General features: G+C 35.9%; 1 protein-coding gene across 6 annotated transcripts in view; it reads right to left on the bottom strand.

Annotated features, from left to right (window-relative positions):
- The window catches only part of SRBD1 (S1 RNA binding domain 1), a 142,794-nt gene that overhangs the window by 74,258 nt on the left and 54,529 nt on the right, over positions 1–14,007 (bottom strand). For all 6 annotated transcript variants that reach the window (XM_026077067.1, XM_026077068.1, XM_026077070.1 and 3 more), the window contains one exon: positions 311–402. In XM_026077067.1, coding sequence (XP_025932852.1) covers positions 311–402 — 92 coding nt within the window. The remainder of the gene's footprint in view (positions 1–310; positions 403–14,007) is intronic.

Below are 14,007 nucleotides of genomic sequence, written 5' to 3'. Positions count from 1 at the left end.
TGGCTATATTAATCCCCATAAATTCACGTGTACCATCCTATTGAAGGAATATATCCACAATGACCTTTACATTACAGGTGGTGGTAGAAGATGTGGTCATTAATGGATAGCACTAGGACCTAGGACTTCGAATGTGAAATGATGCAAGAATAAAGCTAATGCCAAATTAAAGTTCAGAAACAAAGCAATCAAAACCTTCACTCTCTATACATTTGACCCTTATTGTATTTAACATTATAAACAATACAGTCAGAGAAGTGAGAATTGAGCCCCATGTTGAAATGATGATAAAATAAAATATACTTCTTACCTGCACTTCTTAGGTTAGGGTCTAGGTCTGGCATTTCCTTAGATGCTTCTGGACTAACACTGTAGATAGATGCTCCTGCTTCACTGACAATGCTACAAAATAAAATAGCAAAAAGTTAAAGAATGCACAACTGAGAACACCACCATTGAAAGACTTTGTTAGCACGTGAATTATTTGATTTTTTTTTTTTTTTTAAGTCTCATGTTTTAAAAATATTTTGAATTAACTGTATGCTTATAAAACAGTACAGACACAGGAAAATACCTCCATAAATGCCAACACCTATCCCTGACCTGCAACATCTTTTCTTGTTCAATTCCAGCCCTATTATAAATACAAACTGTCCATGATATCAAACTCCATATTAATCTTATAATGGAGAAAACAAGCATGAGAAACAAGCATTACTAGCAGTCAACAGGAAATGCAGTCTGCATAAACAAATAAACAAACGCAAAGCACCATTACCTWACTGGCAATTTCATTAAAGAATTAAATTGTGAAGTCTAATGTTAATTAAACTATTACATAAACCTGCATGCGTGTGTGTGGGGGGGGGGGTGTTGGTTTGCACATGCTTTAGCTAAAGCAAACTGCCTAAAATATTCAGGAAAAAACAGCTCTATGTAGACTGAATCACAGAACTGCAGCTCACTTCTCGGCAAAACTTAATACAATATTCCTTCTGATCTCCTTGCCCTCCCCAAAGAAAAACACAGATGGCATGTCTTCAGTAAGTCAAACTATAGTTTATGCATCTGCAGCACACCTCTAATTCATTCAGTAATAAACTCACCAATTCAAATCACACCATATAATTAATAAAACCCTCAAGTGCTCTAGTTCCACTCAAGAGAAAACAGCAATGAAATGTTCACAGTATATGTTTATTTTCAGCTGTGAAATTTTGACACCACTAAAATCAATAGCATACTTCTTCCAATAACTTTTATCAACCTGAAATTCAAGTTTCGTTATTAAGGCATGATACAACTACTGCACTGAAAAGGAACACTATCAATTTCAGAAATATTTTTACTATTACTATTCCCCTCTTAGAATAACCTCATGTTCTCCACAAGCAGAGTAACCACAATCCTTAAAAAGCAGACCTTTCAATACAATCATGTTTCCTTTATAGGTTCCTAAATGAGACCGTACATTTTCCCTTTAAGAACATTTAGTAGGTCAAATTTTTGAATAAAGAAACTGATAGTTAGAAGCCCCTCCCTGTAGAGAAGCTGAGAACAGTTCAGAGATAAAACACACTTCCATTCAGTCATTCAGTACTGGCAATAAATAAAGTAAAAAAAAAAAAAAAAAAAAGGACGAATTTGAGTGTAGCAAGGTTTTTACAAATTTTTTTTTTTTAAATTATCTATTCAATCTAAACTGGAATTTGTAAAGTGCTGTACACACAAGTCAGATTTTATAGTTACTGGAATCTCTAATGAACATTTCATTATTACAAACAGACTGGATTTTTCAATAAATACAGAGAATAAAATCCTGTTCTCATTTGTATTAGCGTAACTCCAGAACAATCCAAGCAACTGGCTGAACAGAGCACAAATTGCACAGACCAGTTGGTCAGCAAGCTGAGTGAGGCAAAGGAAAATGAAACTATTCCACGATCTTTTTAAAAGATTCAATGTTGTGGGCATTCCTTCAGCATAAACGGCATTCAGAATATAGTCCCGTAACAGACAATAATTGAGAGTCACCAACAAAACTAATTCCAAAATACAGTCATATCACAAAAATGCAACTGCTGAAAAATGAAGATGTTGACAGAAATCTCATCAAAATGATTTTTCTGATGAACTGGTAGTTTACCGAACAATGCAACAGAATGTATTTCTTAAGCTGTTCACACATTATAAAGGCAGCATCTGGCAAACTCTCCCTTTTTTCATGAAAGAGAAATTGCTTCCAAAAAACCACACACATTAGCACATACTTCCAACAGCTTTTAACTAACCTCTCTTCAATCTCAGTATTCAAATAGAACCAAAAGTTAACCTTTAATGCTATTTCTAAATTTAATACATTTTCTATGCATATTACACTTCCATTAAAAAAAAACCACATTCAATGTTTTGCACACATTTACAATGCTGTACTATAAAATGTATTACTGCACACAACTTATTGCTTGATCCGTTTCAGTATGTTGTACAGTTAAAAAAAAAAAAGTGACTTGGCTGGGAATTGTAAGGCACTTGACATTTTACTGATTCTCATTAATGATAAATAGACAATTTTCAGAAATAAGATGAATGCAATACTACGATTCTATGGCAGTCAAAGTGAATTGCTCTGCCAAATTTTAAAGTAGGTAGCAAAAAAAAAGTTTGTTGCTAAAATGAGTTAATAAAATTAAATTTAGGATAGGAGGGAAAAAAAAACAGTTGAAAAAAGCACATTTCCTTTTCTCAAGAAAATTTACACACGTCGCTGGGAGGGGGAGGAGGGCAGCACAGACTAAGGAGGAATCCAAGCAAAGATTTGCCTTGAGCAGGAAAACAAAATATGAAGAGCACTTTCAGAAGAAGCATACGCTGGATATTTGACATCCACTGTGAGGTGGTTTTGTATGTACGCATATATTCTGTGAAGTATTTGGTATAGCTGACTTGAAAAAGGAAGAATTTCCACTCATATAGGACCTTGGTTACAACTGTTGTTCCTAACTGAGACAGTAAAACCCAGACATTAAATAAAAGTTGTTATCCAGAATAAATGCATAGGGCCACAAATTCCAAAGAAACTGTTCTCTGGTTGGTTCAACCACAGTCAGCCAAGAGTTTACAGACCTATTAGCGCTTGTCATGTGGTTTTATTTAGGTTGTTTTTAGCTACAGTGAGGCAGTTACTAATGTGACATTGGCACATACATACTAAAACACTTTAGCTTGGTCACAGTACTAGGATTACAACAAGAGAAAAAGGTTTGGGGATTTTTGGTTTCTATTGTTTTACGTTTTGTTTTTTTTGACAGGAGAAGATACACTTTGGTTCACAGCCTTTTTTGTATTTTTTTTTTTTAAATCCTATTACTCTTTAGGGGAGATATTACATAGGACAACATAGACTAATTTAATGTTGTAAAACACTTTTTTCAAAGAATCCACATATTTATGGCAGAGCACATTAGGCCAAAAATAAACCTGCTAAGATCAGTGGGCCACTTACTCTGGACTACTTTCGTCCACACTGTTGCTTAACCCTGTTGTTGTTTTTGCTTTGCCTTTAAACACAACAAAACTCACAAACTCCAAACAAACAAACAAAGTATTTTCAAGAGAATCAAAAGAAAGCCCTCATAAAAGATTGCTTTTGAATCACTGGAATGCAGGTACTCTTAAAAATTGTAGCTAAAAATCTGTGTATCTTTAAAATTAGAATTTGTTTCTAATTTGACTTTTTAAGCCAAACAATGCCCTAAACCCCCCCAAACTTCTAAATCATAGAAAATCCATATTCCTGTGCATTCCTTTAGACTTGCAGGAATGGTTCTTGTACTGGCCAAAATCATAACACTTAAAACAACATTACTAAAAAAGCTGTATTTTCCTATTGGAAATCAATATGTAATTGATAAACAATCAATTAGAAACAGTAGTCATGATATGCAAAGTGCTTATAATATATGAACTGACAAGTTTCATAAACTGCTGTCTGACTTAACAAAAAAGTTGGTAAAGAATCTGGGAATATGCCTCCATACTGTCTGCTGCATTATCCATCCTACAGACTAAATGTTTATTCTCAGGATCTATATGCAATTTTTTAAAAGTGCCCAAACTTCACTTGAGCACAAAGCCACTACACAATTATTCAATTTATTTTTATTAACTGTACTACCAGTCCTGTTGCAGAGAAAGTAAATCATTGTATACTGGGCAGATCTCTCACGTTTATTAAGACTCATTCTAAGTACTGCTAATCCATCATTAAACATATTCCACTAGCACCACCTGGTGGTCCATCGGCTTTATGCTAGACACTATGCTAAGCTGTATTTTAAAAGCTTTAGGTAGGAATGCCTTTTAACACTTACTAGAATAAATTATTTTCTAACTCAGCTTAAATTAATATTATATATTTCACATGAAAAGATAATTTGAAAATACAAAAATGCCTAATGGTAAAAATTACATTTAGCACACTAGAATTATCGAAAACTGCTTAAACATATTAATTTCATATACTTGCATATAATGGAACATTTTTTAAAAGCTCACAATGTTTTTAGGTAATAATGTTTCACTGAAAAAAAATTCTAGTCACTCCCAGGCACTTATAAGCTATGCATAAAAATCTGTAACATACGCATATGAAGGAGAAACATATACATCAGGCTGGAGGCTTCCTGAGTTAAAGATAGATACGGCTTTCCAACATTTTCATGAATCTTACCAACATTTAAAACTATTTTATTACACAGAAGTCAGTTCCCTAAAACTGAATGTAATGCTGGATTAATAACCTACAGCAAAGGAAAAAGTAACTTTATACAATTCTACACAACTTATTATTTCTACAGCCTCTGAAACCACTCACCCTGGTTTACAACTGAAAGCCTTTAAAGTAACATTTTAAAAAACAATAACAGAACAAAGAGGAGACCAATATTAACATTTGGGAGAAAACTGTGGTCATGCAGAAATCACAGGGAATGCTGACCACAAAATGGGCCCAGTTTTTCACGGAAGTTCATGAAAGAGAAATCCATGGGCCTTACTGAAAACACAGAAGCTGCATTCAGCTCCATAAGTGCCTAGAACTGAGAACGGTTGAGAGGTAGGGAAGTGCTAGAGCAATAGCATATATACACTTGCCTTATACCCTCCCTAGGTACCTGCTTTTGGCCACTGATCATCACCAGCTAGGGGAGGTCAAAGAGACTCCTCATATGAAACAGCAATAATCGCTTTGGCTTGTGACTCTCTTTCCTTTAATGTCAAGCAGGACACAGCCCAAGGCAGGAGCGACTCTGACAGCCCATCCAGCTCCTTGCTGTTACGGACACGAGCTGCAGGTGGCATGGGACGAGGAGTTTCTTGCCGTGGTGGGCAGTTGCCTGCCGTCCCCAGGGTCTCTCTGCTGCCTCAGCACCCTGGTCGCGTAGGTGGGCACTCCAGTCCCTGAACACTCAACACGGCTCCTTCTGCTGGGGAGGGGATCAATACGGCCCACGGGAAACTGCAGGCCAGGGCAGGCACAGTGAAACGTTGCAATTTATTCAGCAGCCGGCACTTCACCACAGGAACAGGATATGAGACTTGACAGTGCTGGGGTCTGACGTGGTACAGCCATTTTTTTTTTTTTGTCTCGCGAGGAACAAATGTCATGAAAGTGCAAGATAAAAAGGATCTGGCATATACTCAATGACATATTCAAGGAGAAAAAAGCCCAAACATTTGAGAAAGCCTGTTTATTCCGACAGATGCAATTAAATGCAAAATCTGGTCTTTCCCTCACCTCCAATGAGCTAGTGGTACTGCAAAGGAAGATGTTGGGACCACGATAAAAAAATATTAGAAACCAACCATTATTCAACAAAATGAAGTCAAGAAACACACAATTCTTCATCTGTGCCTTTAAACAATCTGAAGACTTTAAATTTTAATAATATATAAAACTCAGTAAATATTTCAGCATTAAATGTATTTTACAATAATTAAACAAATTGCTTTCAAGGAAACATTAGTTTATGTAGCTCATAAATTTTGTTTATATGAAAATCCACCTTTCAAAAGTCACATGAGACAAGTCGAGGTGTTATAGCTTTCTTTTGCGACAGTACAGCAGAAAAGCTCACAGCGACTGCCATTCACTTAGAGACAGTTGTGGGGAAAGCAAGTTTTACAGAATTGCTTCCATTCAGGAGTTCCCAAGCATCCAAGAAGTTAAGCACACAAAGCGTCTTCAGATATCCTAACAAATCATAAGCAATTGTAAACAATGTGGTCCTCTCATTGCTGCTCAACTGCATTCTGTAAGTTTCCATAGAAAGTATTATGTGAAATTCTGCTTATAATGAGTGGTTTTGAATTAACAACAAAAAAGCCTGTAAACATTTCTATCCATGTGTGAATTAACCAGCTTAGTATTTTGCAAAATTTACTAGAAAATGCAAAGAACAGCAAAGAAATCTCTTCCTGACCAATTCATAACCTCCTTTTTAAAGCAAAAATTATTTCTCAGCTGTTTCAAACCAGGACCCCTGTTGTGCAGCAAGTTAGAATACAGCACAACAGTATCTCTTTCAGTCTCAAATCTACTTCTGAAACAGCTTGCTGGTCCTACAGCAGGTACAATGAGCAGCTTATGGAGCAGCTTCTGAAATGCCAGAATTTCAAGGCAACCATCACTGCATTAAGGTAAACTTAACCTGGGACCAATTTCACTATGTATTTCAATACATGCTGCAAACTAGTTAAGGGTTTAGTCACCTTCGTGCAGGGAAAGAACAAACTTACACAATTGGAAATCTATTGTTTGTATTTCCCACTGTCTCTGTTCTTTTGACCCACTTGATCTTGTCTGCCTGGTTATCTCATACTATGTCATCTCCCAAAGTCAGTATGCCCTCCATTAATTCGCAGAGGCTGTAATAATTCATGCATCAGTCTCCCCCCTCTCTGACTCTAGTGACTGCAGACATCTGACCTTCATATGATATGCTCGACCTCGTAGGCCTAGGTTTGGGCTCAAGTGTCTTTTTATCACTTGAGCACTTAATATTCGAGTAAGAACTGTTCTTTTGTGAGCATTCATTTATATTTTTCATGTGTGTTACAGTGGGGAACTTTGTAGTAACTATTAAAACATCTGAACAGTATTAAATTGGAATAGATATTCAAAACATGTTCTTCAAATAAACAAATAAACAGAAATTTAATTTTAGATATAGGTTTTCAATGGTACTTCAGAGAAAGGCAGCTTCTTGAGGATTCCTCTTCAGATAAAATGTAAAGCTAACAAAACAAATGTGTTGTTATATGCATTTTTCTCCCGTTCACACACAAATGACATTTAGCACCAGACAAGCAGATAGATGTCTTGGTACACAGCTTCTGTTTTTCAAATCTACTGAATAGAATGGAATGAGGTCTGTTTATTTCAGTGTTCAGCAAAAAATCTAATCACAGTTTGCATCATTGGTTCAAGTAATTAAAAGTGGCATATATCTTAAAATAATAAGTCTAAGAATGGTATTTGTTTTCCCCTTTTTTCCAGTATGCTTATACAGAACTAAACTTCACTACAGAATTGAGGTATGCACTTTAAGATGAAGATCAATATGCAAAAAATAAAGTTGCATTTGTTTAACATTTTAAAACACCAAATTATAATCTTTCCACATCAGAGAAAATGAAAGAATGCCTCCATGTCTCGACTTCATAAGAAATTAAAAGGGATACAAGAAAGTCAAAGCCAGTTTAACTACAAAGACCTGCAGCCAAATCTCAGAGAACAAATGAAATGCATAACAGAGACTGGAAAATTAGGAAATATATCCAAAAATGCAATTACTAAAGTAATTATCTTCAAGTACTGCCCACTTCCGTGCAAGCTGGGAAATATTAGCATAAACATAAAACCCAACATTTTAGACCTTCGCTGCTCTGCGGTGTAAGAGAGGACACTGTGTTGATTTTACATCCTAAGAGCATTTTGCAAGAATTCCAACATAATAAAAGGTTATTTCAAGTATAAGAGCAATTACATTCTGAGCCACACAACCTGTCTGCCTCTTTGTGAGTGCAAAATAGGTTTCAACAACATGGACACACACACACAAACTGTGGCATGCGATGTAAAAGCTTTTCCTTTAAAAAAAAGTTACTTCTCTGGAAAATGCAGCCCAGTTCTGTTAGCTTCCTTATTTGGATGAATGCAGAAAAAGTAGCCCAGATAAAATATTTCACTGACTACAGAACCATAAGAGTTCAAAATTCTCTGATTTTAGTTCTTCTACCACCATCGTTCCCTTCCCCAAAGAGGTGATATGAAATTTCCTGTCTGACACTAAAGCAATAAGACGACTGTATACTACATTTTACCAGCAGAATGAAATAGGTTTGAGAAATACTGCAAGATATAACAAAAAGCCATCATGATTTAATTTCTTCTCCATTAGATATAACTCAACCCCTAAATGAAACAAAAACTACTTACTGTACTAAACTAACATAACTAACTGTACAGCTACGGCCCGTAATCCTTTATTCATTTGTCTGTGAACCATGCCCTCAGCACATCCCTGCAAACGGAAGCATGATCAGATATCTGTCTTCATCTTGTCTGAAAATGATGACATTTTTCAGTAAGAAAAAGGTCCAAATGGCAGGTGTCAAAGAGCTTTAGCTTCACACGTGGTGCTAGGAGGCAGAAAAAACAACAGCAGCGTGTGGCCATGTCAGAGCTGTACAGAAGCTGCCGTACAAGTGCATATCTGAAAAGAGCAAACCTCATAGTCTGTTAAATCAATCTAGTGCCAGATGTTGTTATCAGAACAAAACTGGTGCTGCGGATTCATCCCCAGAAGAAATACACGTCCCGTGTCTATAGTGAAAAGTGAAAGACCTAGTGTGGCACATCTCAAGACTGAAGGTGACAGTTACCTGTGACTGCCCCCACCATTTTTATTGACAGTTTCAGAAAACAGGTCCTGTCATAGCTCATAAACTGGTTTGAGCTGAAGCTGCTTTCTGCTCTTGCAAAGAGCTTTAATATATGAACTTCATGTCCAAAGTCTACTTCCAACTTAATCATCCAACAAAAAAGCAACAAGTCATTTATTTTTACTTTAAACACTGTAATATAGTAGGAACTTAGAGATGGAATTTAAATACTGCTCTTTTCCCCATTGTAGCAATGCCTTGGAAAGGAACCACAGCAACTGGGATAATAGTTATAGAATAAAATATTTCCTCAACTTAAGAGGACAAGTACAAATAATAAATAAATAAATATAGAAATAGAAATGTCATGGTCTTCCTAATTCTAATTTTAAAAATGTTATTAAAAACATCATAGCATTAAAATAATTCTAAGCAGAGTTAATGATAATTACATACATTCAATTAGGAATACATGTATCAAAAACTGTTAAAAAATTACCTATCTATAGCCAATTAACATTAAATGCCCAGCAGTTCAGACTTAGAACCAAAGAAAGACAGTAAAAAAGGCTTCAGGATTGACATGGGAAATGAAAACCCGAAAGTCCATTTCTAAAAATAAAAATAGGCATGAAGATTGGTATACTCTTTATGAATATATTTCATGATTTCAAGACCACTCCTGCCAACATTCACTCTTTGCACACAATTGTCCCAATGACTTCAAGGGGAAAAAAATGTTTAAAAAACAAAATATATATGTAGCTGAATATTGACAAGATTTTACCTAGCCTATTTTACCTACTACAGGAAAAACAACTTTTGCAGTCACAGCTTCAAAAATGAAGAAAAGCACTAGGTAGTGTTAAATGCTCAGGTCTGATGTATTCATAGACACTCTTTACATGGAATTGCCTAGATGGACACATCAAAAACATGGCACGTTCCAAAAAAAGATTCTGTCATTTCCCCCCAAAACCTAACAAAACTCTTCCAAACTGAAGAGTCCAACCAGTAACATTAGCCCCTGCCCCTCTTAATCCTTGGTCAGAGCTTGGTCAAGCAAACAAGCCCTGAAAGCCAACGGCCCAAAGGAAGCAGCAAGTTCAGAGAAGAGCGCCATCACTAACAGCATCCTGCTCGCAGCTTGTTCTCCACTTGGCCAAGTGGAAACCCCAGCAGCAGTGGCAGCCCAAGGGGAAAGAAGGTGTTTCATGCAGTCCATCTCCAGCCAGGCAGGATCTTGAGGAAGATAAGACCAACCCAGACTGCTTTTAAAAATCATACTAGCAAGCAGTGCAAATTCTAGAACTCTTAAATGACATATTTGTGCATAATTATTCAAGTGTACCTTGAAGGTGGAGCATTATAAAATAAAAGGAATTGAGTTTTTTGGAGCAAATGATAAAAAAAAAGACTGTTTTTGTTTTGTTTTGTTTTTAAAAGATCTCTGCCAATAAAGGAATAGCTAGAGTTTGCTAGTACTGTCTGTATTTGGTGTTGTCACCGACATATTGCGTTTTTTTTGACATATTAATTTTCCTTCTACTTCTCCATGTTCTACTGGCTATAAGTTACTTGTCCCTTCTTCTCTTCCCCTGCTAACTTCCACTGTTCTCCACAAGTACCACTTATCTTCTCTTTCAGAGATAATCTAATTGATACACACCTAACCGAACTCTGAGCAATTGTTCTCAGCTTCTGTTTAGTCTGAAATCTCAAGTTTCTGTTTCAGACCCGAAAAGGGATATGTGCCAAAAAGTCTGCCTAATTTCTCAAACTGCAACATTTCCCTGTTGTAAGCCTTATCCTACCTATGACACTGCCCTGCTGTGGGACACAAGACATTTAAGACACAGGTGATTCGTTAAGGAGAGTCTGTGGGCTTCTCTAGTAAATATGAAATGGACCTCTCAACCAGTTAATTTGTCAATGAACTTCCTAGAAGTGTTAAGAAGTGTTGTATACTAATAGTCTGTATTAAATTACCTAGAAAGGCTACAAGAACATGCTATTTAGTAGCTCCACTTGACCCCTGGAATCATTTTTATTTGGAAAACGGGCAACAAACACGCAGCGACTGCAGTGGCTAAAATGCAGTTAATCATGCCAGACCAAAGGCTGGAGTTTAAAATCATGTTAATTGTCATGGAGACTTTGTCCCTAGAGTGGAATATAACTGGACAAGACCACAACAAATGGAGCAAAATGCCTCTTGGAGAATTGCACCTCCAGCAATTGTCATTTCCTTTAATGCTCATTCTAAACATTTTGGAAGGAGTTCAACCAGAATTTTGGTGCAGATTCTATAGCCTTGATTTATACAAAATTTTGGCCTGTAGCTTTGCCTTGATTCAGGCTTTATTCTGTTTTTCCTCCCCCCTTCTTACAATATCACTGATCCTAATACTTGATCTCTTTAGCAAGCCCTCTTCCCTGGTACGGATACATGGGAAAAATTAGAGTGAACTCTACCCCTTTTATTACGGGTTAACCAGTGCAAGATAGATGCTCCGCACTGTGTGAGCTAAATACAGTTCCACCACTGCTGCTCCTCCCTCCTCATCCTTGTTATGATCTGGGCTGTATCTGATCATGTCATATTAAATATTTTTGAACTACAGGCACTTCCTGGTACACATATAGAAACCCAGAAAAAATTGGAGTGATTCTTGACTGGAAAACTTCTTTGAGGTATTATATAATAACAAAAGGTGTGACTAAATTTTTCTAGTAGTGATATTTCTTCTGTCTTTGATTTGTAATTCATTTTAAAAAGGTATCTGTTTCAGCTCACAGTAGATAAGCCTCCTGTGTCTATTCTCTAACTTAAAATACTAGAGACAGATGTTAGATAAAGTAAATGGTGCTTTACACAGACCTTATTATAAAAATCATATGCTATTATCTCTCAAAAGTAATTTTGATACCTTACTGTAGTTTAGGAATATTCAAAGCTGCCACTTATCAAGGAAAAGTTTCATTCTGTCCATCAAGGAAATTTTTTTCACTGGAAAAAAGCCTGTATGTTCAGGGACTAGTTTAGTGCTCCCAGCAAAATCTATTAATCACCTATAAAGGAACTGTAGCATCATAGTATGAAAAGGATTATAGCAGCAAACAGGGAAAAAGTCAAGGAAGAGCAGTTTGAGGGGGAGGGTAAGGACACACTGGCTGCCTCTGACTGTTTATGGCCTGAAAGCCTGAACAATTATCAGAACAAAACATTTTTCACAAAAAGTCAGAAAGAGTCAAATTAAGCTTGCTTTACATTAGCAAGCATATTATAAAAGATCAAAGATGCATAAAAGAATTTGTATCTGTAATCACAAAGGCATTTTAAAATATATCCCTTCAAAAGCAAGATGTTCACAATTAAAATCAATTCTTCCTTAGAGTTACATTTCTCAGACACAGATTTCAAGGTGAGAAGACTTACTCAAGTGTCTGTAGAGCAACATAAGTAGAATTAGTGTTTTCTTATTAAATTATACAGTTTTCTCCTTTTAGGCCTCTAGGGTTCTTTCATGTCTTCTCTAGTGCTCCTCATTGTCATGTTTTTAAATATTGTTATTCTACTGATATCATATGCATCTTCTGGGCGTGTGCAATAAGAGATGTTAATGTGAATTGAACATATTTCCAAATGAAAAGGGGTTAAACACTGGCTGCATTATTGTTTATCTTTTTATCATTTAAAACAGTGGATATCTTCTTATTTTGAGCTACAAATAGAAGCATATACAAACCTCAAAAAAGAAACAAACAAAAAAAACCAAATCCCCACAAACCTGAAATGGATTCATGAATTGCACATTTTTACAGAAAATACAAATGTCTTTGGTAAGACTCTAACATAAGGGTAGGAAAAAAAAACACAAGGCAAAAACAAAATTTGAAATTAGTAAAATAAAAATTCAGTTAGGTAGTGGTATACTCTTTTCCCCCAATTCTTTCAAACAAGAATAATTTGTTCCCCAAGGTTGTGATGAATCCACACTACAGACTTATCATGAGTAATATTACTAGAGCTAGCATAAACATATGCTGAAAGACCACTTCATTTAAAACACGTTTTTCATCCATTTACAAACACTTTAAAAATTCTTCTTCTGGACTGAAATTTCTCATGCTTCATTTCTAAGCAATTACATTAAAACTGAAAAAAAAAAATCTTTTTTTTACCTATCCAAATGTGAAAGCACAGGAGAGGAAGGTTTTCTAATATTTAAAGAGGTATCTTTACATCTGAATCATAAAAACACACGTGGATTATTTTATATCCTACTTTTTACATCACAATTTTCAAAGTCATTCCCTAGTCACAGATGTGTAGCACAGTAGGTAGGTACTCAATCACCTGCAAATCTAACAGTAGAATATCTTCAAATAGGGTAAAGATTCATTAACACTTTTATACATCTAACTACTTGCAAGTCCACCTACAAATATTTTGCAGCTGCAAAGTCTTGGCATATGCATGTTTTTAAATCATGCTAGCCCTCTTTTTGAGACCCATTTTATATGGAGAAAGTTTCTTAGAAACATTTGAGGACTTGTGGGTCACAATTACAAGTAACATTATGTGATTTTAAACAAACAGTAATGAAAATAAAGTGGTTGGTTCATCCTTTTCAAACACAACTAAGTTATTTTCTCTTAACAGATGACAAAGTTCACAACAGGAAGTTCAAAATCAGTTTCTTCTTGGAAGGCATAAAATGGCAGCAACAGCCCAAGAAGCGCCCCCAGACCTGAAGCCCTAAAATAAACCCTGTTAATGTCCTTCTTCCTCCTTTCAAACCTCTGTCCTCTCTCCCCACTACACACATTACTTCAAAAGGAGAGAAATTCTTTCAAAGAATCTTGCCAATTCATCCCTGAGCAGCAAGAAAGAAAAGTAGGCTGAAGAGTCTTCTGGAGGACATTATAAAGAAAGTGAGAACAGTCAATCACAACCTACACCTGTAAATATTGGCCAAGATTACAGTTATATGTGCAATGCACATTGACACCAAACTGACTTCTGTGGACTGATCATTAGGCTCTTATGGCTGGATT

The sequence above is a fragment of the Apteryx rowi genome, unplaced genomic scaffold (assembly GCF_003343035.1).
Source record: "Apteryx rowi isolate R43461 unplaced genomic scaffold, aptRow1 scaffold_447, whole genome shotgun sequence".
NCBI lineage: Eukaryota > Metazoa > Chordata > Aves > Apterygiformes > Apterygidae > Apteryx > Apteryx rowi.
Note: the sequence above shows the minus strand (reverse complement) of the source record. Positions and strands in the feature narration are given on the sequence as shown.